Source organism: Malaclemys terrapin, chromosome 8, assembly GCF_027887155.1.
Source record: "Malaclemys terrapin pileata isolate rMalTer1 chromosome 8, rMalTer1.hap1, whole genome shotgun sequence".
NCBI lineage: Eukaryota > Metazoa > Chordata > Testudines > Emydidae > Malaclemys > Malaclemys terrapin.
This window is the reverse complement of record NC_071512.1, coordinates 49,682,374-49,704,971: the sequence shown is the minus strand read 5'-3', so window position 1 is coordinate 49,704,971 and position 22,598 is coordinate 49,682,374. Positions and strand designations below refer to the sequence as shown.

The window sequence follows — 22,598 nt, the reverse complement described above, 5'->3', positions numbered from 1 at the left end:
TGCAATGTCACTGTTTCATGAATTTAAAGGTTACCTCCATGTGTTAGCATCAGGATCAAACACTTCAATGGTCTTCAAGTACGTTGTGCCATCAAAGCCTCCCACTGCCATTAGCTGTCCATTCACTACTGCAAGGCCAACCTAGAAAACAACCCCCCCAGATATTATTCCTGCTTCATTGCAGGTCCTGAAGGCTTGTCTCACAAGAAAAACACTTCAATAAAAGACCATTCATTAATCAGCAGTCAAGCCTTGGGAAGATGTCAGTACACAGCACACACGTTCCTGGAGGCAGTAGGGGTAGAGAAGGGACAATTGTATTTTAGTATTTCTGTTAAAATACAGATTCATAAAACCTAGTATAAAATCGTATTCAACTAGAACATTTCAGTACAGATTCCCTCAAAACACATGGCTACTTCCCTGGGATGCTGAGGAGAGTTAACCGAAAAAAAAAGATTAGAGCTTTCCCACCCTGTCAGAGAAGACAAAAAATGTGTTTTGCTGCTTCGTGCACTGGCAATTGTGTTGGACTCTCATCAGCAGTATGTTGGTTTTACAAGTGATTTAAATGTCATTGCTCTCAAGACTGGTTCAGCTCATCAGATAGCACAAATGATACATTCAAGTTCATGCCCAGGGACTGGGAGAGTAAAAACAGCAAGGGTTAGAATGAACAAGACCTTAATCACACAATAAGCAACCGGGGTTGTACTACACTGATCCCAGAGCGAACAGTAGGATCCTCCAGCCCCAGGCTCCGAGGACCTCATTGTGATGCTGGCAGGCCAGATGCCAGCTCTTGCCCAGGCTGCAGGCATTAGTAAAGAACTGACAACCTCGTAGCTGGAGACCAGACCAGGTCACCTGTATGTTAGTTTTGCTTAAAACAGGTGGTAGTCTTATAAGACTGTATTTAGTGTTCAGATTCTATGAAATGCTTGTAAGTTGCTGCATGCATTAAACACACTTATAATGTCTGTATTCCATGCTATAAGAAAATATGTACATTTTGCTTTATAACTTTGAAAATGTTTGCTCTGAATTTATGAACTTAGCCATGGGAATCGTTCTCCCCATCCATCCAGAAGGACTACCAAAGTCAGACAGGCCATCAAGGAATATTGCAATACAAAGGATTGGTTAATGGCCCTATCATACCTGGGAAATGCTACATGCAAGAAAGCTCATCCTGTGGCCTTGGAAGCTGAATGAATGAAAGAAATAAAACAAAGCCACAGGGAAATTTTCCAGTGTTTTGGCTATTTGAACTCTGAAGGGCCAGAGACTCTAAACTGAAGCCAGAGATCCCCAGGGGCTGCCCTGAAAGACACTTAGAGTTGTAGTGGTCTGTCAATTCAATCACTCTTAGGATTTAGATGGCAAGTCATTTGTGTGTGTATGTTTGCTTGCTTTAACCTGTAAATAACTCTCTTATTCCTTTTTCCTAATTAATAAACCTTTAGATAGTTTATTACAGGAATGGCTACAGGCATTGTCTTTGGTATAAGATCTAGGGTACCAACTGATTTGAGGTAAGTGACTGGTTTCTTGGGACTGGAAGCAACCTGAGAGTGGTGTGATTTTTGGTGTAAGTGACCATTCATCATAAAGTCCAGTTTGTCTGGGTGGCAAGATGAACATGATAGCTCTCCAGTCTGTTTGCTAATTCCTCCAAAACGCACAGTAGGACAGGGCCTGTGTGTTTAATGGCATGTTCTTTTCTCTAATGGATTCTGCTGCTATTGGGAGGGCGGGGGGAGGTTATGGCTACTTACTGATGTAGTACACTCAAGAATTCCCTGCTTCAGAATTAAGTGCTCGTGACTCAGTGCTAGTTGTCAAAACTCTTATGGAAAAAAGCAGCCTAAAAAAATTTCCCCTTCTCAGTTGTATTAAACAGTTGTCGTCATCACCCACTCACCCCTTGCAGCATAGGAAGCTCACATTGCTACACCTTGTACTTCCTTCTGGGCAATGTGCTTTGCCTTTTTACAAACATTTCCCTCTTAGAAGGGGGTTAAGATGCGGGAAAAGTGAAAGAAGCAAGAAAAGAACAGAGCCCTCCCTATCCTCCAGCTAAATAGCTAAGCCCAGCACAAGCTGGCAAATGAAGCAGAACTCACGCCGCTCCGCCGTGATGTCATGGCAACCACAGGAGACCACTGGTTGGTTCTGGGGTTGTATCTCTCGGCACTGCTGAGCTCTGTGGTATCATCTCGGCCTCCCACAGCATAGATCATGTCCTGGTATACTGCACAGCCCAGGTGCTTCCGTCTAGTCCCCATGGGAGCTATTGTGTGCCAGCGGTTCTCTTGGGGATTGTAGCGCTCCACTGTGGAGAAAGTCACATTACAAATCTTTGGACACCATCTAATGCCCTTCTATTAGTGACTCTGTGCTTGTAGCCATAACACGGATCAGACTGTGAAGACACAACATTTCCGCCCCACACCAGAAACACATTGTGTCAGTTTGTCACCATCCACACTGCTTCTCCCTGCTTTCTCTAGAGGCTTGCTATTCCTCCTCCTCTCCCCAACCCCAGTCTAACAAAGACAGGAATGCCAGATGTTCAGTCATTTATTGCACCTCAGCTGAAGAATGACAATCTGGTGAAGAGCAACAGAGGGTCCTGTGGCACCTTTGAGACTAACAGAAGTACTGGGAGCATAAGCTTTCGTGGGTAAGAACCTCACTTCTTCAGATGCAGTCTTGCATCTGAAGAAGTGAGGTTCTTACCCACGAAAGCTTATGCTCCCAGTACTTCTGTTAGTCTCAAAGGTGCCACAGGACCCTCTGTTGCTTTTTACAGATTCAGACTAACACGGCTACCCCTCTGAATCTGGTGAAGCTACAACTGGTCTGTACTGCCATCTACACTTGTGACAGAGTGACCTCCAGTAAGTATCCTGTTGCCCAAGCCAGTGAAGACCAGAGATATTGCAGAGATGATGCACTGGCTCTTGGCAGGCAAATGCTAAGAAAATGCACAAAGTAACTGCCTATTGCAACATCCTAGTGATAAGCAGACACACAAATATATAACCAGCTATCAGCGGTTTAGGAGGATGGGGACAGTACTAATGTATAGCAAAATCAACTTCAAGTGAGGAACTCACTCAGAAAACAGACCACAAAATATTTACCAGCTGTCTGGGGAAGGCTTATGGGTAAAAGAACGGGACCATGGAAGATACTGGTTGCAGTGCAGTATGGAGAAGTGACATACCTGTATTGAGAGGCGACGTCCCATCGGAGCCTCCCACAGCATAGAGAAAGCCCCCTAACACAGCCACTGCCACTCCTAAGCGCCTGGTACTCATGGAAGCCACCCGAGTCCATTTGTTTTCTTTTGGATCATACCTGCCACAAGAAAAAGCAGAGACCAGTTGAGCTTTCAAATATACACATCAGGCCCTGTTTCCCTTGGGAGCTGCACCAAGCAACTAAAGGAATCTGTGGGGAGCAGTAGTTCTGACAGTTCCACATTCAGATGAGGTAATACTAACACGTCTATTCTGGTTTTAGCCTCTAAAAGAGGTTCAGGATATGCACATTGTGGCACCTAGGCAGACAGTTGCTGTTTGCTGGAATTCAGGTTAAACTAAAAACATCCACCTTCAAATACAATCACTAACAAACCCACTCAGCATTTGTTGCCTCCTTTCAAACTCATGTGCACCAACTGCATCTTCTTATAAGATCTTTCCTTCTCCTCCCCTCCCGCTTCCTTATTTTTAATACCTTTCCACAATGTTGAGACAAGAGACGCCATCCTGGCCACCAACAGCATACAGGTATCCCCCGAGAACTGCCACTCCAACACTGGTCCTGCAGGTGCTGGTGGGAGCCACATCACTGCTCCACTGATTCGTCTTTGGATCATATCTAAAAAGTGTGTCAAATAATTCAAGTCTGAACTGCTTATCTATGGAAATCTCCGACTCCCCTGTGGTTTGGGACTAGTGGTACAGTGGAACTTGCCTACCCTGAATTCAGAGGGAAACTATAAAGAAGAAGGATGAAAGTCCTGAATTGTTCCAATGCACTATGTAGTGCAAACTGCAATTCCAGTTGCAGTAAAACCTCATCTTAGCATGAAGTCATTCTTGGAAAAGTTACTGACTTCACTAAAAGCTGGTTCCACTGTATTTTACTTTAAATCACTGAAGGTTTCAAAGGCCCAATTCTGACCTCCATTCCTCCTCCCTTGTATGTATTTCCAAGGTTCACATAATTCTCTATTTACCAAGCCCAGAAAAGAATGTCTGGATAGTTTTCCGCACCTTACAAGTAAATATATGCTTGCAGGCTCACCTTCATGAGCAACACTAAAAAAACAAGCCAGTCGGAATGCATATGTAAGGAAGTTTGCAAAACCCATGCCCATCAGAAACTACAGCCAGGCCCACTCTTACACTTCCTTTCCCTACTCCTTTACATGTCAAAGGCTATGCCTTATATAGAGCTCAGAGCAGAGTAATGAGACTCAGATTACCATTAAGTTAGGGAACAAGGCTACATCCTGCTATGTCTGATGTCTTAGTTTAATATAACATTGATACAGATGTCAAAAAGGCTGGTAATCACTGCCACATATTAGCTTATGTACTGAAGCAGGAAATGTAGATAGTATAGATGTAGTATTTCAACTGTTCAGCATGCGATCAACACAGACAGCAAAATGGACACCCTTATCACAGATGACACCATGTTTTGAATGCATGTTAACTCTGCAATGATCTGCTGGAGACCTACCTTTCTACACTGTTAAGGTAAGAAGAACCATCATGGCCTCCCACAGCATACAGGAGGTCATCCAGAACACTGACTCCAACTCCACAGCGTCTTTTGCTCATGGAAGCCACCATCCGCCACTCATTGGTTTGAGGGTCATAGCGCTCCACACTGGAAATTGCGTCCCCACTACACCAGCCTCCCACTGCGGGAATCAACACAAGAAACAGTGTCAGGGGAGTACATCAAACTCACACACTGTATATGTGTCTACAACAAATAATCTATCTACATCTTCTGCCCACAGATGCTTCTTACACAGTATCCCAAGAAGACAGTATCAGAATTATTCACTCAGAGGACTGTCAATAAGAAAACAGGATGGGATTTTCAGAAGTGCCTACATAAGTTTAGGAGCACAAGTCCCATTAAAAGTCAGGTGTTTCAGCATGTATTATTATGAGTGCTACCACAGTGCCTGGGAGCCCTAATCATAGACCAGAAACCCATTTTGCAAGACAAAGGCCTTGCCTACGCTACAGGGGAAATTCGATCTAAACTACGCAATTTGAGTTACGTGACTAGAGTAACTCAAATTGACGTAGCTTAGATCTACTTACCATGGGGTCCACACTACACGTTGTCGATGTGAGATGCTCTCCCGTCGACTCCCCTTACTCTTCTCGATCCGGTGGAGTACAGGAGTCGACGAGAGAGCGATCTGCGGTTGATTAAGCGAGTCTTCACTAGACCCACTAAATCGACCGTTGATGCATCAATCGCCATGCATTGATCACCGGTAAGTGTAGACAAGCCCATGCAATGACAATGCAAAGACAAGAAGAAAGTGAAGGTTAACTGAAAGTGTGGGATGGGTAACATAAAATGTCATTTCTGAAGGTCTGATAGTTAGGGTTGGCCATATGGACTAACTTTGAAACAGAGCATTTCAACTTGGAGCTCACAGCTGAAGTTGCAGGCACGGGGTACACACCTGCAAAGAGCACTTCTCCACAACGGATGGGTTTGCGTGGTCGAGTTCTTGGTCCCTGCATCAGCGGCCGCTCTTGGGGCAACAACAGGTAGTTCTTAGCTTCATCCACCAGGTCCCTGTGCAAGAGAAAACATTTATTCTAAATGTCTGGATGACAGTGGCATTTTTCAGGAAGTACTATTTGGGACATGCCATCCCTAAAAATAGCAGCCATCACCAATCACGTTCCAGTTATTGCCATACTAAACAGAACATGCATGACTTTATGTAATATCATATATATATAATAATATATAATAATTATATATAACCTCTCTTAGGTATTCATAAGACATCTATTGCTAAAAGCCTCACACACAATACCAATAGATGGAAGCGGTATCCAGATGATAAAAATTTCATCATTCAGCTTTAACTAGCTCACCCATCCACCCTCTTACCCATCACCTTGCAAATAATTCTAACACTCCAAAACCCTGAGCAACTTCAATCAGCTTTTTTAAAATTTTATTTTAAATAACCTGCCAGAAAAAAGCTTCCACCTTCTCCTCACAAAAATTGAACTTCTCCAACACCAAAGTATTATACCTGTCCAAAGACCAGGAAAGGAACAATTAGTGCTACACGAGTGACAATTTTCTGTATATAAAAACACCAGAGCTTCAAAGTCTGATATCTCATGAGCCTGCAGCATTAGAAAGGGGAGCTTTATGCCACTTTAAAGGAGAGTTGCAGCTTCCCCATAGTCCTAGCATTCTCTTCTAGTTCCAGGAGGGTTGGTATAGTCAGGAGTTCCAAAACTGTGGGCTAGGGCCCAAAGGTGGGCCACAACACAGTCTTGGGTGGTCTGCCAGCAAAACTGCATTCTCCAGCCAATCTCTTAGTAACTATTTAACTTCATGTGACTCATGTAATCTAAGTAAAAGCTATATAAATGTAATGTTTTGAGCTGTGTATGTTGGACAAAATATAGAAAAAATATTTATTTATTTTAAAATCAAGCTGCAATATGTCAAGTTTAATTTTCGTGAGTACAATGCTGCATTTCACTGCAAGGTAACCTAGTAATGTACACACAGTTCACCATTTACAACTGTAAAAAATGTCAAGCAGTATTTCAATCTGACATGGATAGATTTATTTTTAGAAAATGAGAAGGATGCTCTGACGGAGAAGATACTGGAAGTCCCAGACCATCTACAACTACACAAAATGAGCCAGCCAAAAAAATAAAGGAAGTGGTTAGAAAATCTGACGACACATATTTGAAGTTTGGATTCTCCTTTACCAGATCAGATGAGTACCTGTTGCCTCAGTGTGTTATAATATAATTGTCATTTTATGTTTTTATTTACAATGTTTTATTCTTTTCTAGTTAGTAGAGAGTATGGTTGGGTCTTTACTTACACAGCACAGAAATTCAGATTTTACACTAAAAAAAACTGAAAACACAATATAGTGTTCAAAGTTGGACAACTATGTTGTTTTAAAATCAACAAATAACACATTTTTTAACAATTTTGTTAACATTGTTGTGTTGCTTATTGTTCAGTTTTATACATTGTACATTTATACTTTGCGTTTTCCCTGTTTGAATGCCGAATTTTGCTCTCAAAATTTTTTTAAAGTGAAGTGTAGTTTTACCAGAGCTGTTTGGTTTCAAAGTTCTTGAAGCATTTCTTTGAGTGCATATTGCTTGGGATTTCTATAATTGTTTACTTTAAAATGAAAAGGAAACATGCACATTGTGTATAGTGTTGTAGTTTATATGTATGTAATAATTAAAATTTATAATTTTTCCCAAGAAGTATTAATAGTGGGTCGCAGTGCCTATTGCAGCTGAAGGGTGGACTTCAGGGAAAAAAGTTTGGGAACCCCTGGCTACACAGGCCATTAAAGTCACGACATTTTCAGATACAGAAAAGCTATTTTAGGTTGTTTAGAATATGGCTTCCTCTGAGCAGTGCTCAGTGGGATTCCTGGTAACTAAGGCACCTGGCTTAACAGCCAAAGTGATAGGAAAAACAGGCAATCTTGGAAAGGGTGATTTATCAGAAAGGTAAATTGCTTACCCAAAGCTCTCTCTCCCACCAAAATATTGATTAAAAAAACTCCTTTGAGGGTACATTGCAACGTCTACTCAAATAAATACATACTTGCAATGCAGTGCTTTCTTCTATCTCCCCTCTACCCAATCCCAGAAAAGGAAACTGGTTAGTATCACCTTAGTTTTACCACTGACAAATCACAATATTTTTGGAGCGCAAACACAGATAAGGCACCCATATGAAGTGAAATTCATAGAAGTGCACTGTTCAGTTTCACTCTTTCCACCGGGACTTACCTGCATTCTTCGTCACTTTTAATGAGTGGATCTGAGCCGACTGTACCCACCAGGAACTTGGGACTGAGTAGTGGCAGACGGACATGTTGTAGCACCTATGAGACAAAAGAGAACACAATTAAAGGCAATGCACTTGTCACCTTACAGATGGAGGGAACAGTCAAATAGAGAGCAACATTAGCTAATTTGCTTCCACATGCTTTGTGATCCAATTAAGTTATAATGCAGTCACAAGGACAGAAAGATTAGGAGTGTAATAACAATCCCAGTAGCAATTCAGACCATGACACTCTGGCTCAATGCAGCTTTTTGTCTATAGCACCTTTGCAATTTCAATAAGCCAATGTAGTCATCCAGCAGGACAACATCAGATTTTAAAAGAGCTGATCCAATGAGACTGCTAATGGATGAAACCAACAACCTGACTGAAAATCCTAAAGAGATTGCAGATGTCTATACATATTGTCCTAAGCACTTGTTTGGCTGGCAGTTTTATTATCTATTTACCCTTCTGAGTGTACACTGCATTGTACAGTAAATGAACTACATCAAACATGCCACAAACAGCTTACACTTTAAATGCATAAGTAAGTATAATAGAACACAGAATTAAACACAGAGGAACATATGGTCCTACAAGGGTCCAAAGAGTTGTAAGGGTATAAACTAGAGCTGACAGGAGGATGACAATTCTGTTTCACAACAACTTTTGAAAGTTTTCATGAAATGCAATTGTGCTGAAATGTTCATTTTTAGAGCAAAAAGGGCGAAGCAGGGCAGTAAGAGTCTCACTTTCTCCCTCATTATTTCTGACCAGAGAATCCTGGAACTCAGAAACCTTCCCCTCAAAAACTTTATCAAAACAGACAACGCCGCTGCAAAATTTTAGCTTTGACAAAAGAGCATATTTAATCGAGAATGTCCTGACCAGCTCTAGTATAAACCCTCAGACTTCAAGGTATAAATCAACTTCCTGGGATTAAGAAGAAACTTCCCTTAGGGGCAGGTTATTCCATAATTGCATTATGGGTTCATTCACAATCCTCTGAAGCATCTGGTACTGGCCACTGTTGAAGACAGGATTGACTAGATGAACCTGGGGTCCGGTTCAGTATAGCAAATCTTAATGTTTCTAGCTATAAGCATTTCTAAAGGGCCTGTTACTGACATACCTGGGCACTGGACTTTTAGGCCTAGCTGACTGGAAACTGTGAGTGTTGTAACACATCTGGGAAGTCCGGAGAGGAATTACTTCCACTACTTACACCGTCAAAATCCAATCTCTCTCTCCTTGTATAAAGCAGATGCATGTGAACCATGCTCAAGGTTACCTGGGGTAGCTGGGGTCGCCTCTCCTGAATGCTGTACTTTACCCAGGCCATCACTGCATTGAACACCTGCTCCTCACTGCGAACATTCAACTCATCACTGGATATGATATCTATGAGCTGATTGGCTGGAAGAAGCATGAACTCCTCACTCTCCATCACCTGTTCAAAAAGATGGTGATAAAGAAAAAGGTAAGGACAGTGTTTCAAAGCACTCAGTGCTTCTGGACTCTACCTCAAGGTTAAAGGAGAAATCCTTCCCTTTAGATAGGATCCAATTGGTCAGATCCAGTAAGGTGCTGAGCACCTTCCACTTCTGTTGACGTCAGTGGAAGTGGAAGATCTGCAGCGCTTCACAAAATTGGACCCCAACAGTGCAGTTCAGATAACTTTTAGATTTCAATGCAAATGAATGGGGAATATAAAAGTTCTGTAAAGTGGTAAGTCACAGAATGCACTAATCTAGTTTCAAAATTCGGGAATAGCAAAGCCCTTGTTTAAAACCAGCCTCCTCATTTGCCATGTGGAAGACATAAAACAGAAAGAAAAATATTCTGCAGCTGATAAATATTTGAGAGGAAAGTGGCACCAAAATAAAGACATTTTATTTGTAATGTAATAACAAATCCAAACCAGAACCGAAGGTAAAAGTCTCAAAAACACATTACCAGAGCCATTGTAGATACGCAGGAAAAATCTTCCTGATGTTGATTTGTAGCAGAATGGAAAGTGTCTCAGGACAGCAGATGGACTCATATGATCCTACCTCTGTCTCTTTCACTCTCTCTAAATATATACACAGAGTGATAGAGTGCCATTGCACTTAAGAGGGAATCAGAGCCTCTGAAAAACCCCAAGGACTGATCTCCTATGAAATATAAGCCACTGACAACCTGCAAACATGTTAATAATTTCTTCTGTACTCAAAATAAGAAGCAAGTTTCTCTGAAGACGTTAGACACCATTAGAAGACCTAGGCGATTCTTCTCCTTCCTATGCTCAGACCAAATGATAGCACAGTGATAATGCACTACACAGCCTGCTGCAGACATTCCTGGGTGGCTATGGAGCTAAGACACACTGAATATCATGCTCAGGCACTCAGATAGCAGGACAATGGAAGAGGTATAACAATCTAAATAAAACAGACTTATGGACATGGCACAATTGCTGACAGCCACCCAATCTTCCACACAAGTGTGCCCAGTTTCTACCACGGCACCTGGGAAAGAGGTTCAGCAACATGAAGTGCTTGAACATTGGCCTTCCACAGTAAGTAATGTGCATGCAAGAGCTCAGCTTCCTGGCTGCAAGATTTTAAGCATAATACAAATAAATTCTCTTGGCAAAGATTTCCACTCTTCTAGTGATCAGCTGCATGGTCCATTTAGTTACTTGAAGAACTGATTCAAAATATTGTGTGTATTAGAAAATATCCAAGATGCTCACAACAGCACATGTTGCTAAATGGGACTCAGCAGGCAGCGAAGGTCACAGTTATCAGACTAGCTTCCAATGGTCATAGGAGAAGCTGAGATAAAGTTTGTCAACAAACTACCTCGCCTCTGCAGTCCCACTGCTGGGGAAGGAGGTAGAAACTGGGCTGCCAGCATGTCTGTTGAGTTAGCCTCCCAACCCTACAAATGGTAGCTTGTGCCTAAGGCTGGCCCTGACAGTTGCAAAGTGTCAGTCTGAAAAGTAGCAGAGCACTGCAGGGAGCAAAATCCTGTAACTCTCCAATTTATTTAATAATGGGAGGTCTTTTAAGACCTTGAAAGTAATGCTAGCGCTTCTGCCAACTGAGTTGCCACCTCTGTGCAACTTGCTAGCATACATAATTTAACAATCGCATAATTTAAAAATGTCTAAACATCATCTTTGTCCCAATTTTCCAGATAATTATCTGGCTAAAATTAATACACTATTTGACTGCTTCCTTACTGAAAGCTTATAGCCTTACACAAGATCTTGAATGAGTTACACTACTGTTTTCATGCTGATTGTAATCAGGAGAATTTATCTTACAGTAATGGCTGTGATTATTTGATTTATATACCAGACAACATGGTTCATCCTCACAGAAGAAATGTCTTAAAATAGAATATCTGGTAAGAGTTTTGCCTACTGACACAAAAAAGCATGAGCTGTCCATCCTACAATCGATTTTTTTTCTCCTTTGCAAAGATGTCAGGAACAGAACAAAAAAATTATGCAGGAACAAACCTTCATAGAATAAAGTTGTTAATAGATTCATTTCACATTACATGCATGAGATTCACTAGGACAGATTAAACTGAGAGGAATGGAAAACTTGGAGAACTACTTTACCAAGGAATTAATGATGTATTGCAGCAACATACATAAAAATAAACGGAACTAGAAAGTTAGCACAGTAGAGTATATGGACTAATTCAAAGACTGTGTGCAAAGTAACTGACTGACTTTGCCTAGTTGCCTAGTGGTTAGTCCTCTACATTGGCAGGCAGGAGATTCCATCTTTTGTTTCATTCTGTCAGGTTGATAGAAGTATGTACATGCAATCCCTGTGGAGGAAGGAACGCTTTGCATTACTTATCAGTCCATTTTGGCTTATTAAATAGCCAGGTAACTGGGTTCCACACAGGATTCTGGTCCATTCTTCAGGTGGAAAGAAGATGGCTGCAAGGATGGTGGCCCCAATAAGATGGGGAAAGAGATTGGGGAGAGAGGATGAAAAAATAGAGAGTTCTTTTAGGGCTCTGATAAGGACATGGATATAGAGGCATAAAAACAATAGCACCTGCCCCTTCCAAGTTTATATGAACTGTTTTGAGTAAAGAAAAAAATACTGTTGTAATCATGGCAGCAGCTTTCTAAAGGCCACACTTCAGTTTAGTAATTTTTAGACTAATATATTTGAAGGGGAAGCTTTTTTTTTTTTTTGCTGCCAAAGCTTTTGTGCGGCATTGCGGCATGTAATCTGTTGTGGGTAGGAAGAAAGACAGGAAGCTGGCTGCAGTGGGAACATAAAGGAAGAAATGGACTCCCTGTCATTGGGACCTAACACTTTCAGATTCTAACTGCATGTATCAATGTTTGAATATTTCAATACAAAAATACTGGACTGTAAAAAGTTATTTAGAGGCTTGTAGTCATGCCCTACTCATGTAATAGTGGAAAGAACACAGCTCTAATAATTGAAAACAGCAAGCATTGAAAATAAACAACTGGCTGATTACAGTCCCTCCCCAAGAAAACAGCAGAATTGATGCAGTACAGAGAAAATGTGGAGTGGAATGGCAAGCTTGAAGCTTGGGACTGAAAAATTCACTCACCTATGGCAATCATTAACTTCTACAGAATTTAGACTCATTTAAAAAAACCCCAAAACCTCAGCTTCTAGCCCTTATGTCTGAGAAGCCTTCCAAATACATCTGAGCATAAATCGATGCAGTGTGTCTTCAGTTAGCTGTGGAGCAGTCTTCAATGTGTCTAAAGACAGTCAAGCTCAAGTCTGTCTATCCCTGCTCATAACTTACTAAGTGGCACCAGACTGAAATGAACACAACTCTGGTCAGTTTCACACAGCTCTTCAGAAAAACATGTGGGTCACAACCAATCTGTCAATTACTTACTGCTGTGGTTTGGGAAAGCTATATGTAGAGGGGAAGGGGATCCAAAAATTGGTAGCGGGGAAATAGAATAGGAGTAACTCCTTTCAAGCCTCCTGGCTGCTGTGAGGGGTAAAGTGGTGCAGGTTCTGGAGGAGGTAGGAGAGATATACTGTTCCTTCTCCCACCAGGGGAGTACAACTTCAAGTTCAGAAAACACCTTCTTGCCAGAGGCTGACACAAAATATATAGTCCCCAAACCACCAAATAGTGACCAGGAAAAGCATCCTGATAGAAAACGCAGCCCTATTACTCCCAAAAGAGAATGTGAGGCGGGGCTATGCTTCTCACCAGAGCTCTCCCCACGGGATTCCTTGGTGGGATCCCACCCTCATCTATTTCTGGCTAGTAGGACTAGTCCTTCACTGAACTGATGTCTGGTAAGTCTTTCACATCTGCTAGAAATAACTGAAAAAGTAAAAAACCTGGCTTGGGTTTAAGAAGGTCACCTCTGCAGATACACATTTGAATTACTTTCAAACAACTGTTGCTGAATGGCAGATGTGAAACACAGTTTGTGATTAGGGAAGGGAGTTGAAAGCTCCTCTGAGGCCTCTGCAATTTTTCCCACAGCTTCCCCAGTTCTCTCCAATCCCTTTATTAAAACTCTATATTTAGTTTTTGAAGTAAGTGTGTGTGTGTGTGTGTGTGTGTGTGTGTGTGTGTGTTTTCAACTATTCAGCACCTCAGGAGAGTGGAACGTCACAAACTATTGTTCAGGAACAGAGTGTCGGATGCAATCCATACACATTGCCACTTACCAATGAGCTTTCAGCATTCACTGTTTATAATATGTGTAGTATTCACATCAGAACATTAAGTTGAGAAATAACTAGTATGTAATATAGAATAGTTATCATGCAACTTAGTACTAATGCTGCAGCTACATCCTCTCTCTCTTACTACGCCAGTCAATACTGACCAGGAACAAGAGACATTGCAGGTGGAAGGGCAGGATCTGTAAGGAGGCACTAAACATGAAATGCACAGAACCCACACCCTGCAGCTTACCTCCTGAAAGTTATGTTGTGTGAACTTGTCGGCAATCCTCAGCAGCTCACGGCAGGAGTGAGTGTCAGCAAAAGCCCGGATACCCAGGCAGTTGGAAGGGTCCAATTGTCTTTTTAGGAACTCACAGCAGGCTTCCTGGATCTCAGCCAACTGGAGTAGGCAAGCAGCTGGCAGTAAGGTCTGGACGTTGCCCTCTTCCACTGTGATCTGGGAAGTGTATGCAAAGTCAATCAGCAGCTCCATGGCCCTTTCATCGATGTCTCGAATCACTACCTCTGTCTGCCGACTTTCTGCCAGTTCCCCAGTGAACATGGCTCGGAAATAAGGACTGCAGGCTGAAAGTATCACTCGGTGTGCATAGATCTTTTTGGCACCCACGACTAGTACCACATCACACAACTCCCGGTGCTTCCGCAGAAGATTGATAACCTCTAAGGTTTGTCGAGGGTGCTTATCTGAGATGTAGGGCATGCGAGCAGGTTGTGGTACCCCCTCTGGCAGTTTGTTGGGATCTCCAAGGGTGCAACGGCTCGTCACATCCATTCCGGTCTCTCCTGGTCGAGTACTGGTACACCTGCAAAGGAGCAAGCCATGAAACAGGATTATCATTGACTCATCTCTAACCAAATGTCATTGGTGGCTCTGTGTCTATCACTGTCTGGTCTGAGCTGGACACAGAAATATCACCACTTCCAGCTTCCTTGGCCACCTACGGAAACAAGCACTTTTGATCAAATAGCCACAGAAAAAAACCCAGTCTAAATCAAAGCATCCCAGTGAGTTAACAAAAGTCAGTTTGCAATAGGCTCATGTTTACATCTATTTTATAGACTTTTCTGGTACTCATCACTGTAGTATCTGAGCATGTCTTACACATTTAATTGAACCTCATAATAGTTGTGTGAGATAGGGAAGTAATATCCCCATTTTACAGGCAGTGAATTAAGGAATAAAAGAGTGATTTGCCCAAGGTCACACAAGAAGTCTGACACAGAGCTGGAACTAAATCCCAGATCTCCAGAGTCCCAGTCAAACTTCTTAACTACAAGATCAACCTTCTTCTCTTCTTCAAGCTTCCTCAATGTAGATTTTTATATCACCCATCACTGTGGTATTTGAGCACATGACAGCCCTGTAGACTTTCATAAAGTAAGACGGTTGGCTAATATCATGGTTATGTCCCAGCTTCCTGGTGCATCCACTAATTTATTTGTTATCTCTCTGAGGCCTTGGCTACACTTACCAGCTAGTTCGACGGCTGGAAATCGAAGTTCTGGGTTCGACTTATCGCGTCTAGTCTGGACGCGATAAGTCGAACCCGGAAGTGCTTGCCGTCGACTGCGGTACTCCAGCTCGGCGAGAGGAGTACCGCGGTGTCGACGGGGGAGCCTGCCTGCCGAGTGTGGACCAAGGTAAGTTCGAACTAAGGTACTTCGACTTCAGCTACGTTATTCACGTAGCTGAAGTTGCGTACCTTAGTTCGAATTAGGGGGGTAGTGTAGACCAAGCCTGATTTTTGTACCTGGACTCTTCAGACACAATACACACCCTGATGTTTCTGGTGGGTTCCAAGAGGTTGTTAATTTCTCCTAGGAATGGCATACTAAGGACTGCAATTAGTGTGATTGGATCCTAAACAGTCAAAACATTTTCAACAGTACTTAAAAAAAATCAACTCCCTTTTCCCGAAAGGAAGAAAATAAAGTCAAGATGGAAACCTTAGAAACTAGAAGCCATTCAGCAAGATATATAAACAATAACATATTTTACAGAGATTGGGGGGGCAGGGGACTACCCTGGTATTTCACCAATGTCACTGTCATTAGCTAAGGTGTAAAAAGTTTTCAGCCACTGGTGCAATTCTTTAGTTCTTTGTTGTCCTCTACTAGGTTTTTAGGCCACAACTACCTTTCCCATACACCCTCTTGCCCCTGGACGGGCATCAGCCACAGGGTGTCTTAGGAGTAGAGCCACTGCTTTATACTATCACCACCAGCCACACAAGCCCTCCAAAAAAGGGGTAGAAACTGAACTGTACCCCACCTGCATTGGCTATAAATAGGGAGAACACAGTTGCAAAAAAGGCTAACATAATTCTGTGGTGCATGTGTGTTGTATGTCAGACTTGGGCAGTCATTTTCCTGCTCTACTCGGCAGTGGTGAGGGATCAGCTGGAGTACTCTCTCTAGTTCTGGGCACCACACTGTAAGAAAGCTGTGGACAAATCAGAGAAAGTCCAGAGCGAAACAAAATGATAAAAGGTTTAGAAAACTAACCTGTGAGGAAAGGTTAAAAAACCTGAATGTGTTTAGTCTTGAGAAAAGACTAAGGAGGGACCTAATAACAGTCTTCAAATATGGTAAGGGCTGTTATAGAGAGGATTGTGATCAATTGTTCTCCATGTCCATTGAAGGTTAATCTACAGCAGGGCGAGTTAGGGTAGATATTAGGAAAAACTTTCTAACTATAAGGATAGCTAAGCACTGGACTAGGCTTCCAAGGGAGGTTTGGAATCCCCATCATTGGAGGTTTTTAAGAACAGGCTGGACAAACACCTGTCAGGGATGGTCTAGATATATTTGATCCTGCCTCAGTACAGGTGCTGGACTTGTTAACCTCTCGAGTTCTCTTCCAGCCATACAGTTCTATGATTCTATGCTGCTTGCAACCACTAGTAGCAAAACATTCTCACTCAATTTGCACTAAGAGTTAAAAGGAAATTTAGCCTCACTTTGCAACTGCATGGTACATTTTGCTGCATGCTTGAAGGAAGAATTAAAAATAGATCACATCTTTTTCTCTCATTATGATGTCAAATGCACTTTCTAACCCTAAGGAAGTTGTTCTATTCATGACATTTCAAATAATTCAGTTGCATCTTAAACTGTTTTCCCTCTTTCTCCCCACTTCCTCCCCAATCGTCGTATTCAGATGTTTCAGACCATTACTTTTCCCTCATATCTTGGTGACAAAGGTTCAGCTGGGTTTCCCCTCTAGGTTTTGCTAGTTACTCCTATTCAGTCTCTGTACACTTCAAATAGTTTGGTTGGTTCCCCCTCAACTCTATCCTTTTTATATGCTCACTGTTATCCCTCGTAACATCTCTGACAAATCCTTTTGGTTTTAAACTCTCTCTTCCTTCCTGCACTTTTCTAGCTCATTTCACCAGGTGGGGCTTTCTCATCATTTTCAAATACATGCCCTGTTTTCAGAAAGGTGATTTCACATACAATGTTGGGAAACTCTCCAGTGTGGATTATGTAAATTAATCTCAGCAATATCCCCATGCAAACCCTAGAAAACTTGGTTATACATTCATGTACTTGCCTTACCAGTTTAGTTTAATAGTTTTTAGTAAATCAGGCCAGAGGATAGGTACTTTATCCTTCTATCAGGAGATGGAGAAGGACTCAAAATAATTTGTGACAAAATCCTCCTGTAGGAGGGTCTAGTTCTAGCTAGGCAAACCAGTTAGATTGCATTATGCGCCACCATTTTTAAGAGGCATCAAGCCTTCTCTGAAAAAGAGAGAGCATGAGTAAAATGGCATCAAGGCCATAAAGTGGCATCAAGGCCACTTTGGACAGCATTTCTTGACCAAGCTTGCAGCCAAAGCATCTTTGAGCAAGGTAGATGCTGCCATCAATTGCAAAGTGACCCTGATGAAATTATAGATCATATCACAGAAAAGTGTGGGATATTTCTATTAGGGGAGCCATTTTCTGAAAAATGGGATGCTCCTTGTTATGCCTGAAGATGAACTTTTGAAGACACATGTGAACTTTCCAACTACATAAGCCCCCAGAAATGTGGTCCTTGAGCAGCACTCCCAAACTCTTTTGAGAACCGTATCTGCCTTCCATTCTATAGAGTCATGGCAAAGGCTACTCCCCTATGAGTAGGATGGTTTACTTAGCCAGTTCCATTATCCAGAAGTCTTAAGCCACGTCTACACTACCGTTTCTGTCGGCAAAACGTATGTCACTCAGGGATGTGAAAACACACACCCCTGAGCAACATAAGTTTTGCCAGCCTAAGTGGCAGTGTGCACAGTGCTATGTCGGCGGGAGAGCTACCGCTGCTCACTGGAGGTGGATTAATTATGTTGACAGGAGAGCTCTCTCCCGTCGGCATAGAGTGGCTATGAGAGATCTTACAGCGGCTTAGCTGTATTGGTACAGCTACGCTGCTGTAAGATCTCTAGTGTAGACATAGCATTAGTTGATTTTGAGAGTTGGGAAGAGAACCAGGCGAAAACTATTCGAGTGTCCTCTAGATCAGTGGTTTTCAAACTTTTTTTTTCTGGCAATCCAGTTGAAAATAGTTCATGCCCACGACCCGCTGGGGCTGAGGGGTTTGAGGTGTGGGAGGGGGCTCAGGGCTGGGGCAGAGGGTTGGGGCGCGGGGGTGAGGGCTGCAGGGTGGGGCCGGGAATGAGGGGTTTAGGGTGTGGGAGGGGGCTCTGGGCTGGGGTGCAGGAGGGGGTCAGGGATCTGGGCTGGGGGTGCAGGCTTGGGGGTGCAGGAAGGGGCTCTGGGCTTGGAGGGGCTCAGGACTGAGGCAGGGGATTGAGGCGCATGGTTGGGGCACGGACTTACCTCCAGCGGCTCCAGGTCAGCAGTGCAGCTGGGGTGCAGAGGCAGGCTTCTCGCCTCTCCTGGCACCACAGACCGCACTGCACCCTGGAAGTGGCCAGCAGGTCTTGGCTCCTAGGTGGAGCCGCGCAAGTGACTCCGCGTGACTCTCGCTCACAGGCACCCTCCCAAGCTCCCACTGGCTGGGAACTGGCCAATGGGAGTGTGGAGCCGGTGCTCGGGGTGGCGACAACGCACAGAGCCCCGTGACCCCCCCTGCCTACGAGCTGGACCTGCTGCTGGCCACTTCCAGTTAGGGACTACTAGTTTTACTAATAGTTTTTACTGGCCGGCTACCAAGGTCCCTGAGTGCTGAGCAAGGCAACCCAGTGCCTTCCATGCCACAACCCAGTACTGGGTCGTGACCTGAACTTTGAAAACCACTGTTCTAGATTGAGTAAAGCTCCCTATGAAATCTTAGGCTCTTGGGCATCTTATCCAGATCAAGCTACATTTTAAGTTAGTTGAATTTGTGGTGAAAAACCTTAGCCCCTTTCCTCTCGTTGGGGAGAATGAAATCTCCTCCCTTCCACTAGATTGAAGTCAGTTTTAAACTGAATAGCTGAAAATGTGTTAATGAGAAGAATTCCATTCTATTCAGGTTCTTACACCATGCCCATCGTCCTAGTATTTTAGTACCTCCAAGGTATCTGGTATATTTTCTAAAGGAAAGAGTGTTACTTAATGATTAAAGCAAACTGAACAGATGTAAAAAGAACGAGTACTTGTGGCACCTTAAAGACTAACAAATTTATTTGGGCATAAATTTTCGTGGGCTAAAACCCACTTCATCGGATGCATGCAGTGGAAAATACAGTAGGAAGATATATATACACAGAGAACATGAAAAAAATGGGTGTTGCCATACCAACCATAACAAGACTAATCAATTAAGGTGAGCTATTATCAGCAGGAGAAAAAAAACTTTTGTAGTGATAATCAGGATGACCCATTTTCAACAGTTGACAAGAAGGTGTGAGTAACAGTAGGGGAAAAATTAGCATGGGGAAATAGTTTTTACTTTGTGTAATGACCCATCCACTCCCAGTCTTTATTCAAGCCTAATTTAATGGTGTCCAGTTTGCAAATTAATTCCCAGGTATGGCAACACCCATTTTTCATGTTCTCTGTGTTTATATATATATCTTCCTACTGTATTTTCCACTGCATGCACCCGATGAAGTGGGTTTTAGCCCACAAAAGCTTATGCCTAAATAAATTTGCTAGTCTCTAAGGTGCCACAAGTACTCCTCGTTCTTTTTGCTGATACAGACTAACACAGCTACCACTCTGAAACCTGAACAGATATAAGGAAATTTAAAGTCATCACTCCCAATTCATCCATAACTTATCTCTGGATAGTGCAGGAGATAAGTGGACTTGGGAATTTTCACATTGGATCAGACCCGATGCTTGATGTTATGTACTGTGGGTTGCTGCTACATAGAGGCACAGAAGAGTGAATTAAAAGGACCCAGCTGATGGCATATGTCTGAACCAGGATAATAATTTAACTGCATTATGTGTGCATTATGCATAAATATGTGCAGGGAATGAAATGATGACTCAGTGGCTTAGAGGTGTGAAAGACAGAAGGCAGCACTTGATTCTCACATGCTAGGCTGGCTGCCTTCCCCCACACAGAGGGCTGAGAGATGCTCCTGGGAGACAGAAGAGGAAATAAAAAACGAAGAGTCCTTGTGGCACCTTAAAGACTAACAAATTTATCTGGGCATAAGCTTTCACGGGCTAGAACCCAAGCAACCCCCATCCTTTCATGTATTTATACCTGCTCCTGTATTTTTCACTTCATACATCTGATGAAGTGGGTTCTAGCCCACAAAAGCTTATGCCCAAGTAAATTTGTTAGTCTCTAAGGTGCCACAAGGACTCCTTGTTTGTTTGTTTTTTGTTGATACAGACTAACACTGGCTACCACTGAAACCTGAAGAGGAAATGTTTATGCAAGGATCAAAGATTCACACTCAGCTATGCAGATATTCAGGGATTAGCTTCCATCAGTGTGCAGGGCTGGGGAAATCAGCAAATAGAATGGGATTAAGGAAGAGCTGACAAGATCACTTTGTAGCATACATGCTGAAAAGTACAAACAGGAACACAGCCAGCCTGCAAGTCAGCTAAATAAATGAGCTGTTTTATCTCCTCACTGTATTTGGCTATGCTGGCTCCCAGAGCTTTATTCATTGTCACAAGCATTTATTAGGCTAATGTCTACACTTGCAGAGTTTTTGCACTGTCAGTTTCACCTGTGATAGGGAACCAGTGAAAGAAAAGCCTGCTGGTTACTGTACTCACTTGCTTCCACAGCCATCAGATAGTGTTTACATTTACAGCATTTCCATCACCAATGAGCAGCGCACTGAGGGCAGCTATTCCACAGTGCAGCTCTCTCCATTTTGATGATAGGTGGGGAGGGGAGGGAGGGAAGCTCAAGGTCCAAGCGGGGGATCCTTTGCTCTGTGGAGCAGCCATGGTCACTTGGCCAGATGAGTACTTGCAAACAAAACAGGAAAGGGACTTTCAAAGTTCCCGGGGGCTTTACAGGGGGGAGGGCCGGATGTCTGTTTACCTGGCGTCAGAGCAGCAGAGCCTCTGGCCAGAGTGGTCACCCTAGGCACCCTAGGATATCCTCCGGAAGTTAAAAGCTGTTTACACAGGAAGAACGTGTCTCCACTTGCACATCACCGCAAAAGGATCAGCAGTAAGAACTATATACCTCTCGTGGAGGTGGTTTTCTGTTTGGGGTGAAACTTCTGAGTTTCACCGCGAAAAGTCATTGGCAAGTGTCGACGCTCCCATGGTTTTTGAGCAAAAAAGGGACTTTTTGCGCTTTAAATGGCAAGTGTAGACATGCCCTTAGGCATAGAATCATAGAATATTAGGGTTGGAAGAGACCTCAGGAGGTCATGTAGTCCAACCCAATGCTCAAAGCAGGCCAACACCAACTAAATCATCCCAGCCAGGGCTTTGTCAAGCCGGCCTTAAAAACCTCTAAGGATGGAGATTCCACCACCTCCCTAGGTAACTCATTCCAGTGATTCATCACCCTCCTAGTGAAATAGTGTTTCCTAGTATCCAACCTAAACCTCCCCCACTGCAACTTGAGACCATTGCTTCTTCTTCTGTCATCCGCCACCACTGAGAACAGCAGAGCTCCATCCTCTTGGGATCCCCCTTTCAGGTAGATGAAGGATACTATCAAATCCCCCCTCACTCTTCTCTTCTGCAGACTGAATAACCCCAGTTCCCTCAGCCTCTCCTCCTAAGTCATGTGCCCCAGCCCCCTAATAATTTTCGTTGTCCTCTGCTGGACTCTCCAATTTGTCCACATCCCGTCTGTAATGGGGGGACCAAAACTGGACACAATACTCCAGCTGTGGCCTCACCAGTGCCGAATTGAGTGGAATAATCACTTCCCTCGATCTGCTGGCAATGCTCCTACTAATATAGCCCAATATGCCGTTGGCCTTCTTGGCAACAAGGGCACACTGCTGACTCATATCCAGCTTCTCGTCCACTGTAATCCCCAGGTCCTTTTCTGCAGAACTGCTGCTTAGCCAGTCAGTCTCCAGCCTGTAGCTGTGAATGGGATTCTTCCATCCTAAGTGCAGGACTCTGCACTTGTCCTTGCTGAACCTCATCAGATTTCTTTTGGCCCAATCCTCTAATTTGTCTAGGTCACTCTGAACCCTATCCCTACCCTCCAGCGTATCTACCTCTCCCTCCAGCTTAGTGTCATCTTCGAACTTGCTGAGGGTGCAATCCATCCCATCATCCAGATCATTAATAAAGTTGTTGAACAAAACTGACTCCAGGAACGACCCCTCGGGCACTCCGCTTGATACCGTCTGCCAACTAGACATTGAGCCATTGATC

At 43.2% G+C, this 22,598-nt stretch overlaps 1 protein-coding gene across 5 annotated transcripts in view; it reads right to left on the bottom strand.

Annotated features, from left to right (window-relative positions):
- The window catches only part of KLHL20 (kelch like family member 20), a 48,871-nt gene that overhangs the window by 14,880 nt on the left and 11,393 nt on the right, over positions 1–22,598 (bottom strand). For all 5 annotated transcript variants that reach the window (XM_054036820.1, XM_054036822.1, XM_054036821.1 and 2 more), the window contains exons 3-11: positions 14,068–14,641; positions 9,410–9,568; positions 8,079–8,173; positions 5,735–5,850; positions 4,762–4,945; positions 3,748–3,891; positions 3,233–3,366; positions 2,127–2,335; positions 35–141 (exon numbers count right to left, since the gene is read on the bottom strand). In XM_054036820.1, coding sequence (XP_053892795.1) covers positions 35–141; positions 2,127–2,335; positions 3,233–3,366; positions 3,748–3,891; positions 4,762–4,945; positions 5,735–5,850; positions 8,079–8,173; positions 9,410–9,568; positions 14,068–14,641 — 1,722 coding nt within the window. The remainder of the gene's footprint in view (positions 1–34; positions 142–2,126; positions 2,336–3,232; positions 3,367–3,747; positions 3,892–4,761; positions 4,946–5,734; positions 5,851–8,078; positions 8,174–9,409; positions 9,569–14,067; positions 14,642–22,598) is intronic.